Genomic DNA, 23267 nt, shown 5'->3' with positions numbered 1-23267 from the left:
CACATCCATTTCCGGTCGAACGCACTAGCCGCCTTTACCGCTTCTCTTGCGAGAGAGATCTTCACACGTCGACCTTTCAAGAAGGTCCCTCTTTCATCGACTTCTTTTCGAACTTGGAACACCTTCCTCAATCTTGCCTCTCTGATTGAGACAAGGCGGTGAGCATCTCAACATGAAGTTCGGTCGTCGAATCAAAGTGAGTATCATGATAATCGCCGCTGTCCCCAAAGCGGCTCAGAGAGATCACTCCGTTTACCCCTCTTTACCCTTTAGGACTCGTTGTATGCCGAATGGGCAGATTACTACGTCGCGTACGGCGCTTTGAAGAAGCAGATCAAAGCTTCAAACCCTTGGACAGATACTGCCGAAGCGGATTTCATCTCGTCCCTCAATTCTGAACTGGAAAAGTGCGAGCGATTCCAACAGCAGAAAGCAGAGGAACTCTTGTCAAAGATTCAAGTCTTGGAGAAACAAGTCGAAGAACTCGTCAAGGCTGCCGATGCTCAGGATTCATCAGACGACGATGAGGATCATACGCATCATCATCATCACCACAACCACCACCCCCATCATCATCATTCAAATGGTCATGGGAATCATGATCGGACAGCTGGTGATGTTGAGCGAAATGTCCAGTCGATGAGGGACGACGATGCTGGATCGGATGATGACGATCTCGATGGAGATGTCGATTCGGATGGAGGACACTCGGAAGATTCCATCGAAGAGCAATTCAGGGAACTTGAAGAAGAAGTCGCTGTCCTCGTTGCAGATGTCCACGACCTATCACTCTTTACAAAACTCAATTTTACAGGGTTCGTCAAGATTGTCAAGAAGCACGATGTGAGTCACAGTTCAAGGGCCATGACGAGGTGCTGAAGGGAGGGGGGAATACCAACTGATCGGACACATCAGAAAATGACTGGCTTCTCCCTCAAAGAAACGTTCAACAAGGAGTTTCTCGAATCTCACCCTTTCTATCGGATGAACTATGATCATCTCATCGTCAAGCTTTCCAAGCTCTTCGATTTGGTCAGAACTCGAGGTCATCCTATCGAAGGTGACTCGAGCGCCGGAGGAAATCAGAATGCTTTCGTCAGAAGTACCACAAAATACTGGGTGAGCCGTGATCCCGCTCGAGCACTCTGTCTGCTGACGCCGGCTCAATCTTAAGGTTCACGACGAGAACATTGTTCCACTCAAACTTGCCATCATGAAGCATTTGCCCGTCATGGTCTTTGACACGAAAAAGGAATTTGACATCAGCGATTCGGCCATCACTTCCATCTACTACGATAATCCCGATCTCGAACTCTATCTCGGTCGATTGGAAAAGACCGAAGGGGCGGAAGCGATCCGAATGCGATGGTACGGAGCATACGATTCGACCAACAAGACACCGGTGAGTCAAACGTCTCCTACTACATACGATATGGTCGTCAACTGATCTCTGTATGCAGATCTTTGTGGAGCGAAAGACACATCGTGAAGATTGGACGGGAGAGAAGTCCGTCAAGGAGCGTTTCACCATCAAAATGGAGAAGCTCAATGAATTCTGTGCTGGTCGGTACACGATGGACGAAGAGTTTGACGTTTTGGTGAAAAAGGGAAAGAAGACACAAAAGGAAGCCGAGGGAATGAAGCAATTGGCAAGCGAGATTCAATATGCCATCGTCACGCGAAAATTGAGACCAGGTGGGTCATACTTATCGCTGTGGTGTGCCCGTCCATGCTCATTGCTTGCCTTCAGTCATGCGAAGTTTCTACAATCGAACAGCGTTTCAGCTTCCCGGAAACGCTACCGTCCGAATCTCTCTCGATACTGAACTCACCATGGTTCGAGAAGACAACTTTGACGGCAATGATCGAACGCATGGAAATTGGCGACGGACCGATTTCGGAACAGACTATCCTTTCCCCACAGTCAGAGATTCCGAAAAAGAGCTCTTCCCGCATGGTGTACTTGAAGTAAAGCTCGCTACCAAAGTCGGTGAAGAGCCACCTCAATGGATTCGAGATCTCATCGATTCACATCTCGTCGAGGCTGTGCCCAAATTCTCCAAATTCATCCATGGTTGCGCGACCCTCTTACCTGAACGCGTGGACCTCGTGCCATTCTGGCTTCCACAGATGGATCAAGATATTCGTAAACCCATTTCATCCCGATCCAGAGTCCTCATCGAACGACCGCATTCGAACACCCATTCGTCAGCATCTGGAGGCAGTACATCTCCGAACCTGTTGTCACCTTCGCAATCTCGACCGACATATCATGAACCTGTGTCTGAAGGAGAAGAGGACGAAGAGTATCTCGTTCAAGCTGAGCGAAACGAGGATCAACATCTTCGACTCCCTCCCGATGCGGCTGCTCAAGCTCGAGCTGCCAGGGACTTTAGAGAGAAAAAGTTGAGGGAAGAAGCTGCAGCTCAAGCAGCTTCGTCAAAGCAAAAGTCCAACGCCCAGGTGGACGGACTACCCAAGAGCCGATCAAAGCCGTATGACCCAAGTCTTCGGATAGACCCACTGGCTCCGTCCGACAGATTCGACAAGAACGTCTCGTTACTCGATGCGGAAGCTTTGAGAAAATTAGACGCCGTTACAAAGGCGAATGGCGAGCCCAGGAATTACGGTGCTACCGATTCTTCTGCGCGACCATTATCAGACGACGAAGATTTAGTAGGAGAAGAGGGCAACGAAGTGGTCTATGTCGATTCTTTCCGAGCACCACCAGGGAAACGCATCGCCGTCCCTGTCAGAGTCGAACCTAAAGTCGTCTTTGCGGCTGAAAGAACGTTCCTCAAGGTAAGTCGACTCCGATAACACCCCGGTGTTGTGATTTAGACTGACCGTCACCATCAGTGGACTCATTTTGCAGTTCTTCTCAGTGCAGTCTCTATTGGTTTGCTCAACTTTGTCCCCGCTACGGATCCTGTAGGAATGTACGCCGCTTCATGCTTTACATTCACTGCCCTGCTCGCCATCACATACTCGGGAGGCATGTTTGTCTATCGAATTGCAAAACTTCGGAAGCGCATGGCCATTGAATATCACGACAAGTACGGTCCGACTGTCTTGTGTCTCGCCCTTGTGGCGAGTGTCTTGGTCAATCTCATCTTGCGAATCAGGGAGATGTAAGGGGGAAATTAGTTGTGTCCTGAGACCTGGGGCATGACTTGATGGATGGTGGGGTCATAGAGCACAGAAAGGGAAGGAAGAAAGAACTTTTGGTGCAAATAACATGTGTTCAATCAGAATCGTCTAATCATCATCAAAATAGAAATCGCATGCATATTAACTTAGACCATGATAGCGAGGAGCAGATCTATAGGGAAACTCCAGGACACAATGGCACTTTAAATCGCTCTTCCTTCCTACCTACCTACAAGGCTTTGAGAATGGCATTGGTCACCTCTTCGGTTGTGGATTTTCCGTGCAAATCCGGCGTACGATACTTGCCCTCTCGCAAGACGTTGTCTACAGCCGTATCGATCTTTGCAGCTGCATCGGTGTACCCCAAATGAGACAGGAGCAAAGCAGCCGAGCGGATAGAGGCGATAGGGTTGGCGATACCTTTCCCTTCGATATCAGGTGCAGACCCGTGTACCCTGTCAGGTCCGATCAGCTTAGGAACCGAAAGAAGAGTAAAAAAAACAATGGCAAATGAGCAGAGGGCAACTCACGGCTCTCCCATGACAAAGTTGTCACCTGCATTGACGGACGGTACGACTCCAAGGGATCCGACGAGAGCGGCTGCGCCATCCCTGTGGAGGCGAAATGGTGAGCAACATCATCGATGGTCTCTGAAGATGATGAGAGTAGACAGCAGACGTACGAGATGATATCGCCATACAGGTTTGGTGCGACGGAAACATCGAAGATTCTGCAGATAAGAGTCGCTTAGTTGGAACATCCTGTGCTTCGCTTTGAGAGTCGCACCCGGCCACTCACTCTGGCTCTCTAAACATTCTGTAGACCATTGAATCGACAAGCTGCTCCTCTGTCTTGACACTCTTGTATTTGTCTTCCTGGCTCACAGCACGAACAGTCTCTCTGAAGAGACCATCCGTAACGCTCAAGACGTTGGATTTGTGCACGATCGTGACTTTGGGTTGAGAGTGGTGAACTGACGAGCTGGCTCCTGAACGAGTTGATCATAGTGAAATCAGTAAAAGATACAACTGATTGATTCGGCGATGCGCCTGCCGCCCCCGAGCGAGTTGGGACTCACCCGCCTCGCGCTCAGCTTGACGACGTAGTGCCAACTCGTACGCCATTCTTCCGATCCTTGACGAAGCGTAGGAAGTGATTTGTCTCGTGGCATAGGCGACCTTTGATCCATCGGCATTATCGTGAATCTCCTCCTTTTTGATATACTGTAGTCGTATGCTTAGCCGTCATTTACTCGATAGAGCGTCTCTCACCAAGCACTCTGTATTCTCCCTGACGATGACCATGTCCACCGGTTTCCCATCTACACCCTGAACACTCTTCACCGGCCTGATATTCGCATAGAGGTCCAAATGTTTGCGAAGCGCGACGATAGGTGAGCTGTACCCCGGGACTTTGTGTGATGGAGAAGAGACAGATCCGAACATTGCAGCATCGCATTCGATCTTCAGCGTCCTGTAAGGATGATATATCATCAATCAAAGGAATGTCCAGAACCACCCCATTGGAAGGGGCGGGAGGAGGGGGGGCGAGAGGAGAGAGGACTGAATGGCTGAACCTACTCAATGGTGGCTTCAGGTAATGCTTTACCATTCTTGTTGAATTCTTCCCAGCCCGCAAGCAGCGGCACGAACTCGACTCTGGGTATAGCTGAACCGAGAGCTTCGAGCACTCGTTGAGCGGCCTATCCGAGAGTAAGTCATATTCGACCTCCCGTGTGCGGAGTATTAGCACTCACCGGTAAGACTTCCTTGCCTATCCCATCAGCAGGGATCATACCCAGCCTCAAGGTGGATCGCTTCAACGCAGCCGCCATGGTGTCGATACGGCTGAATGGAAGGTCGTAGAGACAGACTGTCAATAATAATTAATCGACATGTCGACTCCAAAAATGTTTGAATGAAATAAAATCATCCTCCGGCCTAACGCGATTGACTTATTTTTCGGATTTCATCGATGGACAACATCCAATCGCATTGACAAGAAATGACACTGGCCACGTGAAGGGGTGGGAGGGCTCATGTACCCTAGAGACTACCTATACAACACTGACTCCCCCTCCATCAACTCAGCTTACAGACTCCACCTCTACGCCATTCACAGCCTCCTCCACGTCCTTGGCCACTTGCGCCTCTTGCGCGTCCGCAATGACTTTTCCGACCGTTCCTTGTCGATATACCTCCACAGTCTCGCTGGCATCTTCAATCTTTCCCTCTTCAGACATCTTAATGTCCACAGAGTCGATAGGTACCTCGGAGGCGAGAACAGCTCCGGGATCCGCCTCGAGCTTGACGTCGACCGCTGGACTCTGCTCCACCTCACCCGAATCCGCTTCGGCGATTCCCATACCATTCGGGGTCTCCAAAGTCCCTTCTTCCCCTTGAGCCAGCGCTGGCGTTACTGGGACACTGCTCGAAGGTATCAAAGGAGTAGCGAAGCCGCCATTGGCGAACGTCTCTTGAAAGGTGATGAGATCCCTCATCAAACCATCCATCAATTCTGTCGATGCAAGACCAGTGGAATACGTCAGACTCTCTTGAGCTCCAGCTTCGCCATTCATTACCGCATCACCGTCCTTGTCGACCCGTTGAGCCGGAGCCAGCGTCGAAGAATCAGGTATACCGATGCGTTTCGCCCTGTCTTTGCGTTTTCCTTCTTCGACTTGAATGCGGGAAACGTACTCGAATACATTCCGAACTCGCTTTTTGATTTCCGCGGCGGTGATACGTCGAGGTGGATAACGCACGCGAGCGGGAGGTTCAAGTTGAGTCAACGGCCCGCCAGCGGGTTCTCGAGGTGGCAAATCTTCCGGGAGGATCAAATTGCCAGACTCGTCACGCTGATCGCGATGAAATGGACCGTACTTTTGGTTGTAGTAGAAGTTTTTGCTCTGGTAAGTCATGGTTCGAGGCGCGCGTGACTCCAGAGCAATCGGTTTGGGGTTCGGTAGGAGGTCGGAGAAGAGTGACAAGTGATCTGGCAGATGCCAGTGTAGGTTGTGCACCGAGACTGCATTAGGTGGAGGAGGAATGATGCCGTTGGCGATGGCGCCCGCACGTCGAGTGCCATGATCATGCTGAGCAGGGGGTGGAAGGGCTGGAGTCGGTGTATGACGATGTACGGGTGGTCTTTCGGCAGGCGCCATGGCGGGCTTCGGGCGATACGTGTATTGATTCGGATGCTTGGGCTTTGAAGAGCCAGAGCCGTTGGCATCCACTGACGCTGCAAGGGGTCAGTTGGTTCGCCCGAGCGGTCATCGGGCTGAGCTTACCCTCATCATCCTCCTGTTTCCGCTTGCCTTTGCGGGACGCCAAAGGTCTCTCCGTCGCAACACTCTCCGTGTCGTCCTCCTCCGGCCGCTTGGATTGCTTGTCCAAGAGCTCCTTTCGACTAGCCTCCAACACAGCTTTAAACTGCTCCTCCTCGTACGCGGCATCCCTTGAATTCATCGTCACCCTCCTCTTGGTTGGCGCATTCGAATTTCCCGGTGATGGCGAATCGACAGGTGATGGTGACCTGGCTGCTCCATGAGACACACGTCGAGCGTGACCCATTGGATTTCTCCGTCCGTCGTCTCGAGATTGACGACGTGCAGTCTGCTTGATCTCGGTCTTTGGCGGCACGACTGTAGGTCTGGCCCCTCGTAAACGCTTGTCGTCGACCGGACTACCGGTATTTCTCCGGTGATGTGAGCGAGAGGACGGTTTGCCAGCTGGACTGTTGGGATGACGTGTGGGCCACATGGTGGACTGGGATGGAGGATATCTATCGTGATATGAGTGGTATCTTTCGAGGTCGCTCGGCGTGGGAGGAATGTACATCCAGCTGAAGGAGGTTATGAGCATCAGGCGACGATGGAATCGCTCACGATGATCCGCTATCTTTGCTTTTGACCCACTTGCGAAGGGGTCCATGCAAATCTGGTCGGCATTCCTCGCAAAAGTATTCTGTGGAATCAGTATGATTGCTTCAGTCCCAAGCTCACCATCTGGGGCTTCCTCATCCCCCCAGATCCCCATACAAGGTCCATGCTGCCACACGTTGCAACTGTCGCACTGGATCATCATGACATCGAGATCTGACACACGGTGAGTTCATGACTAGCGTGAAAAGGCGCTTCAACTCACCGTCTCGCTTGCAGATACACCTCGTCACGTCCTCTTTGTAATCGTCATCTGCCAGAGCTTCTTCATCGACATCTGCATCTTCTCCAGCCTCCACAGCCCCCGCATCTTCCTCCTCACCATCCCCACCCCGAGACTCCTCACCGGCTTCCTCTGCCTGACTCTCCGGCTTGACCGACTGAGCTTGACCTCGTCTTCCCGTCAAACCCCCACTACGCTTCAGCTCGGCAGGTAAAAGGTGATCATCCATCAGAATCTGCTCCTCGCCCCGTCTCCTTCTTGCAGCGCCACGGCTACTGGATCCCCCCGCATCCGAGGCCGATGCAGGTTCCGGAGGATCATCTTTGACCTGTGAAGATTTCCGAGCAGACGTTCGTTTCTTCCTAGGCGTTTCCTCTTCATCCATTTCTACCACCTCCACGTTGTCTCCTTGAGTCACTTCTTGGCCACCATTGGCGGATCCTCCAAACCCTCTGACACCAGCTCGACGTTGACGTCGATAGGTCTCCCATACGTCTGATTCTCCATCCGTCGGCCCCGTATCTTTGTTACTCTGCTGGACGTCCGGTTCGTCTCCATCCATGACTTGATCCCCTTCTCCGATCTCTTCATCGCCATTCGCCGGATCCTCACTGGTTGGTGGAGGTGGTGTCAAGCTATTGACAGAGCTCAATGCAAGGGGTTTAGAAGGTGATCCAGCGCGGAGGTTCTGATCATCCAGCTGATCATCCAGCTCAACGTGATCGACGACCTCAGTCTTGAGATCTAGATCGCCATTGTGGTTTGTGGGGAGTCTAGAGGTGATACTGGGGGATTTTGAAGCGGGCGAGGGTCGCGATTTGGGAGAGTTTTTAGCTTGCTTTGGAGCTTTGGGAGGAAGAGGAGGGAACAGTGGACCAGAGGTGGGAGGCAGGGGATTACGACCTCGAGTGGAGCGTCGCGGGACGTCTGGAGAGGTTGAATAGGTTATGTCAGCGATAAGCCTCCAAGGCGAAAGCAGCTCGACCCCCAGCTCGGCAATGAGGTAGGCGAAAAGACTAGCTGAAGAGCTGTCAGGCAAGACTCACCATCATCATCGTCCATCGAGGTTACACTACTTTGACGAGTGGACCGCATGTTATGCATCGGTTTCAGGGGCGCTCTCAGCAGCTCGTCTTGGTGGGTCAAAGACGTTCCGGGATCCCACTGGAGAAGAGTGAGACTGAGCGAGCGCGTAGGTTGACCTCCGCAACGCTCTACAGGAGACAATAGGGGTCAATGAAACGTTGCAAGTGAAGTTTCGTTGTCCCCTGAGCCAACCATTCGCCTTCTCTGTTGGGTTTATCTGCGTTTGCTATCGAGATGGACACTATTGACTAAGAGTTGCAGGTAGATGATGCACCACCGGCAAAAGGCTAAATGAATAGGAAGCCATCGTGGGAAACTTACTCTGACGAGCGTGGGAGATTTGACCTCAGAGCTAGATTTTTGAACTGCTATGATAATAATCCTCCAGAGTCATTGACCAGCTGGTACATCAGTGGATGCTGACTGGTGTTCTCACAGCTGTCACACGCTGCAGAGTTAGAAAGTCTATCTTTTCGCCAACGTCAGCTCCTGTATCTCCCAACCCCTTCATCGCCCGATACAAGATGTCGAGTGCTCCAGCCACGAAGAAGCTCAAGTCCACCAAAGTGAGCGAGCTTGCCTTCAGGCTCCGCGGTCGGCCTCGCCTGATGTCCCACAGGTCATTGGAACACATTCTGGAACCTTTCACTGCGATGGCGAGTTGATCTTACGGGGGGAGCATCTAGACCTTGTCTGACAGACCCATAGAAGCTCTGGCAGTGTACATGCTCCGATTAACAGACGAATTCAGGGATGCAGGTGAGCTACCTTCGAACGCACGCACGAAGCGGCTAACACCCCGACAGACGTGGTTCGAACGAGAGATCCGGCCAAGTGTGAGCTGCAGATGAAATCAGCTACCCAGGAGAGCTCATCGCCTCAGTGGAACCACTGGACATTGTCGTCGATGTCGGTGGAGTCTACGATCCCTCTAGACATCGGTACGACCACCATCAAAGAGGTTTCACAGAGGTCTTTGGGCACGGAGGCTTCGACAAGATCAAGTTGAGCTCTGCAGGCTTGGTATACAAGTGAGTCGTCTACGGTTCGCGCCTGAACCTTTAGACATTTCGGAAAACAGATTATCGCTCAGCAGCTCGGTGGTGTGGAGGAGAGTGATCCTACTGTGGAGCTGCTTTGGTTGAGATTATACTCTGTGAGCTTGTTCCATAAAGGGTCCTCGTTCATGCTGACGAACGCTAGGGATTTATTGAGTCCGTCGATGCGTAAGCTTTATCTCCTATCATTTGGAGGCAATCAGCTCAAAGCTTTTCAAGGATCGACAACGGAGTGAACATCGCTACTGGTCCTACCAATTACTCTGTCAATTCTGATCTCAGCTCAAGAGTCAAGCGCATAAATCCAAATTGGAACGAATCGACGACTGACGAGACTTATGATGTGAGCTGTCAGCGTGATGTCCCGGGTCCTCACATTGAATAATTCCAGAACCTCTTTCAAAAAGCCTCTGCAGTGACTGGAGACGAATTCATGTCGCAATTGGAATACTATATCAAAGCTTGGCTCCCGGCCAGAGATATTGTCCGAGAAGCTATGGAGAAGCGATTAGAAATCGATCCGAGTGGAGCAGTTGTTCGATTTGACAAGGTACGTGGCGAGGTACGCGCCGCATATCATTTGGTGGTGGACAGCAACTGATACTTCCACAGGCTGCACCGTGGAAAGACCACTTGTTCCTACTGGAACCATCACTCCCTTCTGCCCCATCCCAGATCCTATACGTACTGTATCCTGAATCCGAAGCTCCCAATTCCAAATGGCGTATCCAATGCGTACCCGTCAACCCCGACTCGTTTGAGAACCGAAAATCTCTACCTGAAGCATGGCGAGGTGTGAGAGATCAAGACCTCAGCAAGGTATCAGGGATAGACGGATGTGTCTTTTGTCATGCCTCAGGGTTCACGGCGGGTGCAGAGACGTATGAAGGTGTGTTGGAGATGGCGAAGAAGGCCATCGCCGCCTGATGGCTGCGGGGAGAACAAGATGTCTTGTCATGCATGTCGATCTAGTGACAGCTGCAAGCTAGCAAGAGAGTTATATACCGGTATTCAGATTCCTTCAAGCCCTTCCCTTGACCACAAGATAGCCCCTATCCATCCCCTCTTCGACCCGCCACCCATCTCTCCTCAAAGCACTCGCGACGCTTGGCCCGAGCACACCGCGTTGGCCTTTCGAATGTCTTCCCTTCCCTGTGACCACGACGAGACCGGAACTCGGCGTGAAGTTTGCGATCCTTCTGCGAGACTCGTCTGTCGTCCCTGCATAATTTGCGGCTTTTTGCGCATCATACCACTTTCTGGTCATTTCCAGCGCCACCAACGTGCCTTCTTCGACTGTGAGATGATGTAGATCAATGCCATTTCCCGTGAGGGCAAGTTGATCCGAGACAATACGCTGAGCAGCCTTCATTTCCCAATCTCTGGCCCTCTGTTCAGCTTCTCTAGCTTGAGAAGCGTAGTGCCCAGCAACCATCACATTGACGCTCTTTCCGCCTGAGAGAGCTGATCCAGAGAAATGATTCGCAGCTGCTCGAATGGCATCTGCACGTTTCTCGCGTTCCTTGTTGGCATTGACATAGTAAAGGTCCACTTCTGAAGACCGCGGATGCCGGTACAGAGATCCAGGAGATGGATCGTGGGGTGTTGCGCCGCGTGCGTAAGATGGGATATTCGATGCCAATGGATGCAATGTCCGAGCGGGATGATGTCGGGCATGGTCCACCGTGCGCCAATTGAGAGGATGGACCTGCCTGACGGACCCATTGGATTTGCCTTTACTTGACTTGGAAGTGTGGCGAGCGTATGAGGATGGCTGTCCAAAATTGTCCATCGCCATTTGATGGAACGCGGCAGATGGCGGAGCTTGAGAGCCTGGAATTACCTTCACTTCCGGTGCTTCTGCTGTTGGCTTCTGTGATATTGGCCGGGTCAACAAGCGGCCAGGGTGAGGCCCTGCTCGCGATTTGTGACTCGTGACGCTATCTTGCGAGGAGGACGGAGTCATAGGTGTCGACGCCAGTCGCGGTGTGGGCGGCGCCGTTGACGGTCTGGAAGCGCCTGTGCTGTTCAGCGCCGAGGCCAATACATCATTGTCACCTGGCCAGTATGACACTTCGGCCAAGAGATCCATGAGATCCATGATGATCGATACGTCGTCCGTCACTCGTGCACACATGGCCAGGTCGTCTGCGGTTCCCGGTTCCTCAGATAGTTGCACACCGTACAGATCCTCCAGGACCGGTTTGGGGTCGCCAGACTGCGTATTTGCAGGAAGAGCATTGAGGGCGGCGCGAATCGCCGACAGGGCTGAATGGTAATTTGGTGAGTGAAAATAGCTGAGGAAGTAGCTCGACGGTGCGGACAAGAGGTCTGATAGGTAAGCAGACAATGAGGAGACTGTGCCCCAAGCATTTGATGAAGGACCGGCAGGGATGATGGTACGAGATGAAGAGCGATTGATGGGTGCCGGTCTACGTTGGAGCGAGTCAACCAATGGGACGGTGATACCCCTTGGAGCTCGCTTCTTTCGACTTGAAGCTGGTTGATTACTCTTGGCAGCGTGCACGAAGCCGTCCCCTTCTGTCCCACTGGACATTTCTGAGTCAGGCCAAGCGCCTTCGCGCTCGACCTGGCGGATCAACTCGAGTGAGAGTAAATGATCAATGGCGGCGGGGAGTGAAGGTTCCGCCAAAATGGCATTACGAATGGTTTTGGTAGAGCTAGAAGGTGCAGGCTGAGCCCCAAACGGACAGGGGCTGCATAATAACTCACGCGTCGGAGAACAGCGTCTTCAATAAGTCGATCTGTGCTGAGAGCTCTGTCGCGGATTCAAGTCCGGGATGGTCAGATGCCAGAGACGATGATGAAGTCGATATCGACATTGAAAGGGAAGTAGGCTGAGTCTTGGAGCTGGGATATCGAGTACTTCCACTTCCGGATCCTCTTGCAGAACTAGCATCGCCGGCATCAGAACCAACTGTCAACGATCGTACCCCATCTTCCAAGTCTCGCGTCGAGCCTTCGCCCACAGAGCTGTGATCAACGCTCGAAGATCTTGGCCCATCCAGATCCGGAACCAGGGTAGCCTCGAGGATTCCTAATTGATCGCGGATCTCTTCGAGACGTGTAAGTGGCTCTTCATGGTCCGAGATGAGACTGTGGATGAGAGCAACGTCTAACAAGGGGTATTCGACCTGGTCATGACTTAGCCGGGGTGCAAGAAAGTCTGACTTACAGAGAGACAATCTACCAGATGTTCTGCGTCAGGCGTTTGACCAGCATGATGTCTCGAATCTACACCCATTGAGGGCTTGATGCCTTCTCGAGCTCCTCGACGCTTTTTCGTCATGGCCGATGAGGCGCACTGGAGAGGAAGACTTTCGTTCTGCTTCTATCTCACTGAAGCTGCCATCTTGCTCAGTTATCCGAGGTCCCACTGTCTGTGTTGCTCGTCGATTGCAATGCAGCTGGTTGACTTTTTTGGGACTCGTATCGATCCGCCCCCGTGACGTAGAAACCGAAGAGCACGTGGCAGATTTAAAAGATTTTTGGAATTTTGACCGTCCACAAACGCTGCCGCAGCATGCAGCTTGATCACAACGTCAGTCAATCCCTTTACGAGTCAGCAGCTGTATAGCACTGTCCTTCGAACTGAAGATCAAGACCTATCTACCAGAGCTCATATCAAGCGATGCCCAAAGCTTTGAAATCCAGCAAACCGCGGCACGACCCTTTGCACGTCGAGTTGGCTCAAGATGATACCTATAGGAAATTTGGTCGATCAGCTGTGAATGGCAAGAAGAAGGCCAAAGTGGTCGAAGAGGAGGATGAAGAGGTAGATCCGGACTGACTCAAAATGTTATCGAAGCTGACAATCGTCTCGCAGCAGGTCGGAGAGGACGCCCGAATGTCAAAGAAGATCTTGGACCTCGCAAGGGATCAGCAAGCTGAGATTGCGAGGGAGATTGCCCTGAATGACGATGAAGAGGACGATGATCTTGAAGATGATGATACGCCTGGACCGTGAGTATTGACATGTTCGTGGAGCTACGTCTCACTCTGCGACCAGATCTACACGACCTCGGCCTATGGAGATGCCATCAGATGATGAGGAGAAAGATGAGGATGCAGAAGATAGCGATGTCGAGCTGGTGAGCGGATAGTGTTACTCGGGCGAACGCTCTGGCTCAACTCCATCAATTAGGATATCGACCCAGAGGATCATGCTACGCTCGATGCGCTGGCTCCTGAGCAGAATGGCCGCACACTGGCGGATATCATCTTCAATAAGATGGCCGGAGGCGCAGTCTCTCAGGGAGCAGCTGCTGAAGAGGAGGGTGAGTAATTTCCACTGTGCATATCTGGTCGGAGCTGAGAGACTGCGTAGATGAGGGCCCTCCGGATCCTAGAAAGGGCCTGAACCCTAAAGTCGTCGAGGTGTACACAAAGTGAGTCGGATCAAGAAAGAAGAGATGGGAAAGACTATGCTGATGCGCATACTACCCAAGAGTCGGATTTCTCCTGTCGCGATACAAATCCGGGCCTCTTCCCAAAGCACTCAAGATTTTACCCTCTCTTCCTCACTGGGCCCAGCTACTGGCCCTCACTGGCCCCACTCAATGGACCCCACATGCCACATTTGCTTGTACGAAGATCTTTGTGTCTAATCTCAAGCCTTCCGACGTCCGAGTCTACCTTGAGGGAGTCTTATTGGATCAGTGTAGAGAGGACATGCGGATGAACAACGGAAAACTCAATGTCCACTTGTACGAAGCATTGAAGAAGAGTCTCTATAAGCCAGCGGCGTTCTTCAAGGGGATCTTGTTCCCCTTGTGCGAGGTAAGCCAGCTTTGACGCCCTCACCATCACCTTGTATTAACGGACCATAGACCGCTTGCTCCCTCAAAGAAGCTGCCGTCGTCGCTTCTGTCCTTGCAAAGGTCTCAGTACCTGTTTTGCACTCGGCTGCTGCATTGCTGCGGCTCGCGTCAATGGACTACAGCGGTGGGCCGAGCATCTCTCTCTTGACTGCTGCGCCAGACTGATGTGTGTTTCAGGCCCAAACTCGCTCTTCATCCGCATATTACTGGACAAGAAATACGCCCTGCCGTACAAGGTTGTCGACGCGCTGGTCTTCCACTTTATCCGTTTGGCCAATTCCTCTCGTAGTAAAGATGGAGACGATAAACTGCCAGTACTGTGGCATCAAAGTTTGCTCGTATTCGTGCAGCGGTGAGTCGATGCAGGCGAGAACCCCTTCGTCTTGGCTCACTTCACGCCCTCTACCAGGTACGGCTCGGATTTGACGCCTGATCAAAAGGACGCTCTCCTCGATGTCATCCGTGTTCGACCACACGCGTCTATCAGCCCTGAGATCAGAAGGGAGATTATCAACAGTGTTGAAAGAGGAGCTCCTCGTCCCGATGACGATGATGTGGCCATGGTCTAGGTATGCATACCGAGTGTGTGTGTGTTGTGTGCTTTGTTATACCTCAAGACAATGTTTACTCGTTTGATCGACGAGGAAGGGACAGTGTGTCTATTGTGATCCATCTGCGCCACGCAAAGTACCCTTTCCCTTGTCGGGAGAGAGAGAGAGAGAGAATCGCCATGGACGCCTCACCGTGGACCGGGTCACAGCAGCAGCAGCAGCAGCAGCAACCCCAGCAGAAGCAGCAGCAGCAGAAGCAGCAGCAAGCAATAAAAACAATCGACGCGCGCGCTGTCTTTTTTTGAAAAATATGTTTAAATGCCACGTGAAATGCCGTAATTGCCCAAAGCCCCCTGGTCGGTCCCAATCTACCGGGAGAGTTTAAAGAACCGACCCCCTTTCAGACCGATGGAGAGGCTTCTTCCCCCCCTCATTCAACTTGTTATTTCTGCCATTTGACCATCTCTCTCATCTTATACATTCACCCTTCTTCATTCTACCAAACACATTTCTGTGACCTACCCCTCGGACTTTACTCAGATCAAAATGCCTCGTAAGTCAAGACAGGCTTTCCCTCCCCCGTCATCATCCATCCTCCACACTGCTGTAGGACCCCAACCCATTGTTTACACCAAACTCACCACATCATCTATATGACATGAGCCGTGCTGACGAGTCTTCTTCCTCTTCTCTATCGATTCTAATCACTCTCAACAGCCAAGAAGAGTGAGTCTGACCATCCATCGACCCACTATCTCGCCGTCGTCGCGTCTGTCAACCTCAGCGACACGCCAGCCACCCCGAACATGAGTTTTATGTGGCTCCTTGCTGACGCGACGTGTTTTCTTCGTCTACTCGTCCATTTGACTGTCTCATCTCATTCCATCTCATTCCATCTCACCTCAACACGACCTCATCACCCTTCCGTCTCCGTTTCGATCCGACGCATCCTTTCGAACCGCGCCTCTTTCAACCCCCAACAGCCGCCGCTGGAAAGACTGGAGGAAAGGCGAAGCCCTCTGCTTAGTGAGTAGTGTCTCCCTGCTGGTCTTCAAATACATTTATCGCTATACGATCACACCTCATCTTCTTCTGAACTATCCTGACGTACTTCACGTACTGACCTCGTCTACAGCAATGAGTTCATGAAGGTCCAACTCGCCAAGCTCAAGGCTGAGCAGGAGAAGTCTGGCAAGAAGGCTGACCACAAGGTGAGCTGGGATCATCCCTTGAACGATAAGCAGCTCATGTCCTACAAGACCAACTTCAAGACCGTCGCGCAAATGTGGGCCAAGGCGTGAGTAAAATCGTTCTGCATCGCCTCGAGGCTCGCTGACGCCATCCCGCAGTCCTGAGAACCCCGTTCGTTCTCTCCTTCTGCATTGACCTGTCCCCGATCACTGACGCATCTCCCCCTTGCAGAAGAACAAGAAGTAAACGCCTCTCGAGGGTGTCTTATTTCATTTGGTCGATTTTCTGTCTATGGCTTTTGGATCTGGTAAATGGAACGTGCCGGGGAGGATATGAGACGAGAGAAACCGGTCATGGGTGTCGCTGAAGACATATGGGATGCTCCTTATATACCCCTCTTTTACCTTTTCGCCATGTCGATGCTTTGCTTTAACCATGGGCTTTCGAGGCAAGCGAAAAAGTTGTATGCACATGATGACCGAGCGCTGCTTGTGTAATTCAGATAGTATGGGTGTGTGTTCAGAGACGCAAAGTATTCATGATATCGTACACGGAGTTGAGCACGAGCGCCGGTCTGTTCCGCCCTCTGACCCGTGCGGAGGGTCTGCTTGCCCTGCTGCCCCGCTGGGTCTGAGGTTCCTGCGTCGAAGGGCTCGCCCGATTGCCAAGGAGCTGCTCCAAGACTTTCGACTGGTCTGGCGACCAGTCGCTTTCGCCGAGGCATCGTACCGTACCTGTACGGCAGGTACGGCTTCCCTCTGTGTGCTGAAGTTTGGATGTCTCAATGTTATAACCCCGGAAGTCCTCCTCGAGTTGCTCATGTAGATATACAGCTCGGTTTGTCTATGGCTAGAAAAGGTATCAAGCTCATCTGGAGAAAGCGACAGGTGAAGATCCTGTCCGTGTCTTAATTCTCATAAAAATGGTAATAGTAGTCGCTCCTTAGCTACGTCTTTCATCTAATGTTGGGTCCGATGGCGGAGGACAAGACGTCAGCGGACCCTCCTTTCACACCTTGCGTTGGGAGTCAGTAGTTCGTGCTCGATTTCAGTTGCATGCAAACTCTCGTTCGATCGAAACACGCCACAGCTAAATACGCCTCTGTCTCATGCCTACCCCAGCACCGGGGTCTTCAGGATTGACCATTGGTGGGCTGCTCTGTCGTGTTTGAGCTATTGTTTGGTCTCCGGAGGATCCTGCGCAGATGGCTAAAACGATCATGGTAGTAAGGGATCGAGTTTTCATCGAGCTCCCGAATCCGATCGTGAAGGCTGCTCAACTCCTCGTAGGTCTGCCCTTTTAAGGACTCGTTGTATGCTTGACTTGTACCGGACGTGAATGCCGCAACAGCAGCCTGGAACTTCCTGGCCGAGGTCTCCAAGGACGCAGCCTCTGCAGGAGAGAGAGATAGAGCGTGAGCGCGCGCAAGATACTGCCAGTCCATGGGCATTTGAGAAACGTCTCTGCTTACCGGACGGTTGAATTTTATCAACTTGCGAGCTCATTGTCAGTCAATCAAGTCGTGGCTTGTGGTGGATGTGTCAGAGTGAGAAGCGAGCAAGATAGTGGTGAAGAAGGAGGAGGAAACTTGCAAATCAGTCTTCCCAATTGGTTCTGGCAAATTTAGCCGCTCCTTTCACAAACTTTGGGTAGTCTTCACATAATGAATGGACGCTACCCTTTTGAGAGCTCTCCTTCTTTCTGTCAAAGTGACAAGGTGTCTGTCGAGAGTGATTTCCTCTACTTTGCATATTGGACACAAGTGGAAAGGGTGCAATGAGGCAAGATCAGGTTTCTCGCCAATCGGTGTCTCAGACTGCCACGCCGGTGCCACTCATCCTAGCAATCATGGACTTGAGTCTCTGAGAGGGAAAGATGGTGCTGAATGTGCGGGGCTCTTTCAATCACATGGAATGGCCTGAACTATTGCTGTCTGCAAAGTGCAGACCACCTCACTCTCGCTACAATGGTGACCTGTGGGCCCAGACGTTCGCCACGAAATTCCACCTACGTCAATGCCACAGAACGAAAACACGGGATTTCAGGCACGTCAGCCTATTTTTTCCTTGGTGTCTGTCAACTTTCTCGGCAGTCGATCTGGTGGGTCACTCTGCTTCTTCATCTGTTACATACTTGGATCAGATAGCATTCTCGATACCTGTCTTAAACTAGTCGAAGAGGAAGCTAGTGGATACTGGAGCTGTTCCCCTGCGCAGAGCATCGCATTGTCATCGTCGCTTTGGGCTTTGCCATCCCCCTCTCTTTCTCGCCGCCTCCCTGACATTGTATTCGGCTCCATTCCTCCGACAACTTTACGGTAGGAGCTCTCGCCGCTGACCATGTCAAACTTTCCACACTCGACAGGTCATGCATATTCGCTCTCTGCATCCTCATATAGTGAGCAGGTCCCTCGCTTCCACGTTGATTTGCCAACACTGATACCTCTCGCAGCTGTCCAAGGCAATCTTGAGAACCTCATCACTGAAGCGAAAAAGCACCCTCATGCTCGACGGAACTCTGTCCCTGAATCACCCACGATTCATGTATCTCAGCTCACTCCATTGACGGCCAACGATACGCTTCCTACGTCTTCTTCCGACAACCGATCTGCTCGCCGATCGTCAGCCTATTCTCGCCGACCTGTCATTTCGACGATTAGAGAAGCCTCCTATGACGATGGAGCTGCGATACTCCTCGGAGACGATTCTGAGGATCCCGATACGGCCCGATCTGAACGTACGGGTCTCTTGAAGAGGCAGCAAGAGTCAAAGGCTCGTCGCAGATCCTACGGCGCGACCTCAGAGCCAGTAGGCAAATCTCAAGGGAAACGAAGGTCTAGCTCGAGTGGAGTCAGTGGGAATTCGCGCAGCCGATCCAAAGCTCGGACGCCTCCTCGCAAGGGTCTCTTACACGGGAGAATGAAAATGACTACCGATCTGTCCGATTCAGATGGAGAAGACAAATTGGATGATGATCTCGATCAAGTATCAAGAGGTCGAGCCGTCGAATCGAGACCCCTTTCGCCCGTGTCCACCCGAGCTTCCGATGTCAACTCTGTGACGCATTCTAGGCGCATGTCGCACGCTCGTTTCGCAGATGATTCATCAGGAGATGAAGGCGGGGACGTTGTTCGTGGTCTGCTGGGCTCGGGAGGGGGAGCAATGTTGGGGAGATCGGGATTCGGATTGACACCTTCCGCACCTGGACCAGGTCCAGCCCAGTCAGTGAACGGTGGGAACATGGGCGGGCTGGGACTCGACTTCGATCCCGCTGAAGAGTTGGACGCCGAGGATCTGCAGTTGCCAGTTACCGAAGATGGCAAGGAAGCGAGAGTATGGACGGAAGCCCTGAAGGTAGATCTCGATCTCCTCTACTCGGGCAGCGCTGACTTGCGTGCACATAGGTTGAGATTCCAATCCTGCTGCGTTCATCTGTCCCGGTGTTCTTTACCCAAATGGCAGAATGGTCCTTGGTCCTCGCATCAGTTGTGTCGATAGGTCATCTCGGAACCACAGAATTAGCAGCGTCATCGTAGGTGTACTCCACATAATATGGCTGACATGTACTCCAGCCTCGCCAGCATGACAGCATCCGTCTCATCCTTCTCCATCCTTCAAGGCATGGCAACATCTCGTGAGTCCTAATCCCTCGACACCACTGATCATGTTTTCAGTTGATACATTGCTTCCCGCCGCGTGGACGTCATCAGATCCATCTCGAGTCGGTTTGTGGACACAGAGACAGTGAGTCAGGACTGCCTGCGACCTCCAAGACTACATATTGATGCAGTATAGGGCGGTCGTGACGGCTATGACTATGGTCAGTCTGGCAACATACTCTCTGAGGTATGCTGATGAGCAACAGATCCCCATGTTTGTGCTTTGGTGGAATGTGGAGGGTATTCTTCTGGTCCTCGGCCAGGGTCAGTCATATGCAGGCCTTAAAGATTAGATGCTCACTTGCCCTCAGAAAAGGATGTTGCCCATGCCGCTTCGCAATACCTGCGTTATCTTTCGTTTGGAATTCCAGGTTACGGGGGCAATGTCGTGATGAAAAAGTGAGCCTCCTCATAGCGCCGAGAGCTCACACTCTGCAGATATCTCCAAGCGCAGAACCTAATGCAAGTCCCGACATATGTCTTATTTATTGTTGCACCATTCAACATCCTCTTAAACTATCTCTTGGTGCGTAGACTCTCCCAGCCGTGCTGATGTACAACAGGTTTGGGGTCCCAACAGTGTCCGTCTCGGTTTCGTTGGGGGTGCTTTGGCGACCGCGATCAGTTACAACTTTGCTGTGAGCGAGATCGTGAAGTACGAAGGCCTTGCTCACTCCTGCTCAGTTCCTCCTGAACCTGTTTTGGGCGCTATTCCTGGGACCGCGTGAGGCGTTCCACCCTCTCAAGTTTCAGCACGTCTTTTCTAAACTCGGCACGATCACCACGCTGGGGCTCAGTGGTACCATCATGGTGAGTTTGTCGGAGTCTGAGAGCCACTCATATCCCCTTTTAGGTCTCATCCGAATGGTGGGCATGGGAGTGTTGCGCTCTCGCTGCATCTTTGCTAGGCCCTACTCCGCTGGCCGCTCAGTCGGTTCTCCTTTCGACCGCCTCCACCTTCTTCCAGGTCCCTGCTGCCCTTGGTGTGGCATCGGCAGTGCGATGCGGAAATTTGTTGGGCGCCGGCAGAGCCTGGGAGGCGTGCTGGTCAAGTCGGGCATGTCTTATCCTGAGTATCGTGTTTGCTTTGATCAACACGTGAGCACCCGCTCGAACACATTTGCGTCGGTATTGACTTTATGTCAGGGCTATCTTGGTCGCATCTCGGAATAGTTGGGGCTATCTATTCAACTCTGATCCCGAAGTTGTCGGCATCGTGGCATCGGTATTGCCTTTTATCGCTCTGTTCCAGGTGAGATCGACCATGTCGCTTTAGAACGGGGTTGATAGTCCTTTCCAGCTTACAGACGGAATCGCCGCCACCGCTGGAGCCATTCTTCGAGCTCTAGGTCTGCACACGACGGGCGCCCTGATCAACTTGACTTGCTACTATATCATTGGACTTCCGCTTGGTCTTTGGTTGACATTCGCTCCAGAGGCTCACTTGGGTCTCATTGGAATCTGGCTCGGTTTGAGCTTTGCATTGGGCTACGCCAGCGTCGTCAGTTTCATGTTAGTCTGGCGAGCAGACTGGCATCGAGCTGTCGAGCGAGTGCGAGAGAGGCTCGGTCTGGGAGCAAAGGGAGAAGTAGGCGCGGATGGAAAATGGGTCGAAGATGATTCGAGCAGATTATTGGCAGATGACGAGTCGGCGGAAGATGGACAGCAGCATGCGAACGGCGGCGGCGCGCATAACTGAAATGATGATACGAGTTATAGATCTACGATCTACTTGTAGTGACCTAGTGACTGTTTCTCACGAGTCTGTCGCAGGTCTACGAATAATGATTGATCTTTGTGCATAATACATGGCTGCCGCGCGAGAGAAGTCGGTGCGGATTCTGATATTTCTCCAGTCATCTCCATTGTCCTTTCGCTTGCTCACTGTGGTTCTGGAGACTTTCACAGCCCCTGCGACATTTGGGACCTGGACAGCGAGTATGAGTCACGAGCAGCCCGCATCAACCTCTGAAGTGCAGGCGGGGAACATGAGCAATGAACAGCAGGAACATAATGGCCAAGCTTCGTCATCGAAGCCCTCCAAGCCTCGAGCTCGTCTAGGCGAGACTCAGGTGGTCATTCTCCCGAATTCGGACTCGGAAGACGACGAAGAGGATGGAGAAGAGGGACAGTACCACGATGGCGAGGTTCAGAGTGCACCGAAAAGCTTTGCGTCGGATATCGAGGTGAGCTCGCAGCGGCCCCCAAGGCTGTCGACGCTGGATCCGGAGGAATGCCGCTAAGATAACATTTTTTTTCGACAGGACCTTCAACTTCAACATCTTCGATTAAAGACTCCTACGTTGTGCGATTTCGATTTGTCTCAATACAAGTCGTTGAAGACAATCTGTTTGAGACAGAATGAAATCAGTTCGCCAATCCCTCCCGAGGCATTCCAAGGGTTGGAAAACCTCGTCGAGTTGGATTTATACGACAATCGTCTGGGTCCAAGTGTAGAAGATGAAGAACTGGCAGGTTGTTCGAATGTGACGTGGGTGTCTCTTTACATGACACAATACAGCGTCAAACTCATGATTGACCAACCCGATAGATCCCTCGATCTGTCATTCAACAATATCCGTCATGTCCCCAATCTCCCTTCCATGACGAAAGTTGAGACGCTCTACCTCGTACAGAACAAGATCAAAGCTGTCGAGTCCGGCGATTTGGACTGGGCAAAAGACACGTTGAAGAGCTTGGAATTGGGAGGCAACAGAATACGAGTGTGTCAATGTTGCCTGGGCCCCTCTTCGACTCCCAGCTGACATGACTCTCTAAAGGCCATCGAGAACGTTGAGCATTTAATCCGCCTGGAGGAGCTATGGTTGGGAAAAAACAAGATCAGATCTCTCGAGGTGGGGTCCCTTTTTCTGATCTCTAGCGAGTCGATCGTCAAGCTCATCACTACGCCAGTGCCTCTCAACCTTTGCAAATCTCAAGATCCTCTCCATTCAATCAAATCGAATCACCCGCATCGAAAACTTGGAGGGTCTCGTCAATCTTGAGGAACTCTATCTCTCACATAACGGGCTCAAGAAGATTGAGAACCTCGAGAAGAATGTGAATGTTCCATGCCTTTCTCCCCGATGCCCAGGCTTACTCGATTCTGAAGGTGAAACTACGGACTTTGGACGTGGGGAATAATATGATATCCACAATTGAGAATATCTCTCATTTGTCCGCTCTGGAGGAGTTCTGGGTACGTTCGCATATATCTATACTGGTCTGTGTTCCGTTTGCTGAAATACCACTTGTCAGGCAAGCTACAACGAGATCGCCGACTTACGGGCTCTTGATACTCAATTGGCTCATCTTGAACACCTCGAAACGGTCTATCTCGAAGGCAACCCATGTCAGATGAAAGATATGACCGGCTATCGTCGAAAGGTCATCTTGGCACTGCCCCAAGTCAAGCAGATCGACGCGACGTAAGTCATGTCACTGATTGCGATAGAGGCTCGCACAGATGTGCTGATGCTCCACGCTCAGATTCGTCAAGCTGTCATGAAATGGGTGTACGAACGACTGGCGGGGACTGGATAGGTCATTCCCAGAACCGGCGTGATATG

The 23267-nt window shown here is 51.9% G+C and overlaps 9 protein-coding genes across 9 annotated transcripts; 6 read left to right on the top strand and 3 right to left on the bottom strand.

Moving 5' to 3' along the window:
• Nucleotides 1–172: 172 nt before the first annotated feature.
• Nucleotides 173–3135, top strand: BD324DRAFT_579404 (putative vacuole fusion, non-autophagic-related protein; the record flags this gene model as incomplete). The annotated part of the gene is made up of 7 exons (XM_022013377.1): nucleotides 173–196; nucleotides 274–843; nucleotides 916–1119; nucleotides 1175–1402; nucleotides 1461–1695; nucleotides 1751–2802; nucleotides 2860–3135. The coding sequence occupies 7 exons, from the start codon at nucleotides 173–175 to the stop codon at nucleotides 3133–3135; spliced, it is 2589 nt and encodes an 862-aa protein (XP_021871383.1).
• Nucleotides 3136–3307: 172 nt separating this feature from the next.
• BD324DRAFT_625763 (putative isocitrate dehydrogenase) lies at nucleotides 3308–5053 on the bottom strand. The gene is made up of 8 exons (XM_022015837.1): nucleotides 4907–5053; nucleotides 4731–4852; nucleotides 4422–4623; nucleotides 4229–4373; nucleotides 3949–4138; nucleotides 3833–3880; nucleotides 3681–3761; nucleotides 3308–3605 (listed from the first exon to the last, which is right to left on the bottom strand). Exons 1-8 carry the CDS (start codon nucleotides 4982–4984, stop codon nucleotides 3380–3382), a joined length of 1092 nt encoding a protein of 363 aa, XP_021871382.1. The 5' UTR covers nucleotides 4985–5053; the 3' UTR covers nucleotides 3308–3379.
• BD324DRAFT_625760 (hypothetical protein) lies at nucleotides 5045–8654 on the bottom strand. The gene is made up of 6 exons (XM_022015836.1): nucleotides 8360–8654; nucleotides 7296–8240; nucleotides 7154–7246; nucleotides 7037–7115; nucleotides 6440–6993; nucleotides 5045–6390 (listed from the first exon to the last, which is right to left on the bottom strand). Exons 1-6 carry the CDS (start codon nucleotides 8415–8417, stop codon nucleotides 5237–5239), a joined length of 2883 nt encoding a protein of 960 aa, XP_021871381.1. The 5' UTR covers nucleotides 8418–8654; the 3' UTR covers nucleotides 5045–5236.
• Nucleotides 8655–8786: 132 nt separating this feature from the next.
• On the top strand, nucleotides 8787–10424 carry BD324DRAFT_625756 (metal-dependent protein hydrolase). Its single transcript, XM_022015835.1, has 10 exons — nucleotides 8787–8965; nucleotides 9019–9055; nucleotides 9108–9158; nucleotides 9206–9235; nucleotides 9283–9430; nucleotides 9465–9555; nucleotides 9603–9625; nucleotides 9677–9800; nucleotides 9849–10007; nucleotides 10070–10424. The coding sequence occupies exons 1-10, from the start codon at nucleotides 8816–8818 to the stop codon at nucleotides 10382–10384; spliced, it is 1128 nt and encodes a 375-aa protein (XP_021871380.1). The 5' UTR covers nucleotides 8787–8815; the 3' UTR covers nucleotides 10385–10424.
• Nucleotides 10425–12880, bottom strand: BD324DRAFT_625753 (hypothetical protein). Its single transcript, XM_022015834.1, has 3 exons — nucleotides 12654–12880; nucleotides 12191–12612; nucleotides 10425–12138 (listed from the first exon to the last, which is right to left on the bottom strand). The coding sequence occupies exons 1-3, from the start codon at nucleotides 12765–12767 to the stop codon at nucleotides 10479–10481; spliced, it is 2196 nt and encodes a 731-aa protein (XP_021871379.1). The 5' UTR covers nucleotides 12768–12880; the 3' UTR covers nucleotides 10425–10478.
• A 132-nt stretch (nucleotides 12881–13012) lies between these two features.
• Nucleotides 13013–14986, top strand: BD324DRAFT_625752 (Bystin-domain-containing protein). Its single transcript, XM_022015833.1, has 9 exons — nucleotides 13013–13253; nucleotides 13305–13441; nucleotides 13488–13569; nucleotides 13623–13755; nucleotides 13806–13866; nucleotides 13927–14257; nucleotides 14308–14422; nucleotides 14476–14650; nucleotides 14708–14986. Exons 1-9 carry the CDS (start codon nucleotides 13110–13112, stop codon nucleotides 14865–14867), a joined length of 1338 nt encoding a protein of 445 aa, XP_021871378.1. The 5' UTR covers nucleotides 13013–13109; the 3' UTR covers nucleotides 14868–14986.
• A 258-nt stretch (nucleotides 14987–15244) lies between these two features.
• BD324DRAFT_625750 (hypothetical protein) lies at nucleotides 15245–16525 on the top strand. The gene is made up of 7 exons (XM_022015832.1): nucleotides 15245–15402; nucleotides 15567–15575; nucleotides 15833–15875; nucleotides 15985–16060; nucleotides 16109–16146; nucleotides 16199–16211; nucleotides 16272–16525. Exons 1-7 carry the CDS (start codon nucleotides 15396–15398, stop codon nucleotides 16284–16286), a joined length of 201 nt encoding a protein of 66 aa, XP_021871377.1. The 5' UTR covers nucleotides 15245–15395; the 3' UTR covers nucleotides 16287–16525.
• Nucleotides 16526–18126: 1601 nt separating this feature from the next.
• BD324DRAFT_601072 (mate-domain-containing protein) lies at nucleotides 18127–21542 on the top strand. Its single transcript, XM_022013925.1, has 14 exons — nucleotides 18127–18437; nucleotides 18492–19393; nucleotides 19444–19571; nucleotides 19612–19673; nucleotides 19714–19783; nucleotides 19835–19859; nucleotides 19905–19962; nucleotides 20010–20097; nucleotides 20137–20224; nucleotides 20262–20336; nucleotides 20383–20508; nucleotides 20552–20796; nucleotides 20845–20950; nucleotides 20999–21542. Exons 1-14 carry the CDS (start codon nucleotides 18380–18382, stop codon nucleotides 21395–21397), a joined length of 2430 nt encoding a protein of 809 aa, XP_021871376.1. The 5' UTR covers nucleotides 18127–18379; the 3' UTR covers nucleotides 21398–21542.
• A 144-nt stretch (nucleotides 21543–21686) lies between these two features.
• Nucleotides 21687–23130, top strand: BD324DRAFT_579925 (hypothetical protein; the record flags this gene model as incomplete). Its single annotated transcript, XM_022013416.1, has 7 exons — nucleotides 21687–21884; nucleotides 21963–22189; nucleotides 22250–22421; nucleotides 22479–22553; nucleotides 22612–22758; nucleotides 22811–22897; nucleotides 22957–23130. The coding sequence occupies 7 exons, from the start codon at nucleotides 21687–21689 to the stop codon at nucleotides 23128–23130; spliced, it is 1080 nt and encodes a 359-aa protein (XP_021871375.1).
• Between the last annotated feature and the right edge of the window lie 137 nt (nucleotides 23131–23267).

The sequence above is a fragment of the Kockovaella imperatae genome, assembly GCF_002102565.1.
Source record: "Kockovaella imperatae strain NRRL Y-17943 chromosome Unknown BD324scaffold_6, whole genome shotgun sequence".
NCBI lineage: Eukaryota > Fungi > Basidiomycota > Tremellomycetes > Tremellales > Cuniculitremaceae > Kockovaella > Kockovaella imperatae.
This window is presented reverse-complemented; position numbering and strand designations above follow the sequence as displayed.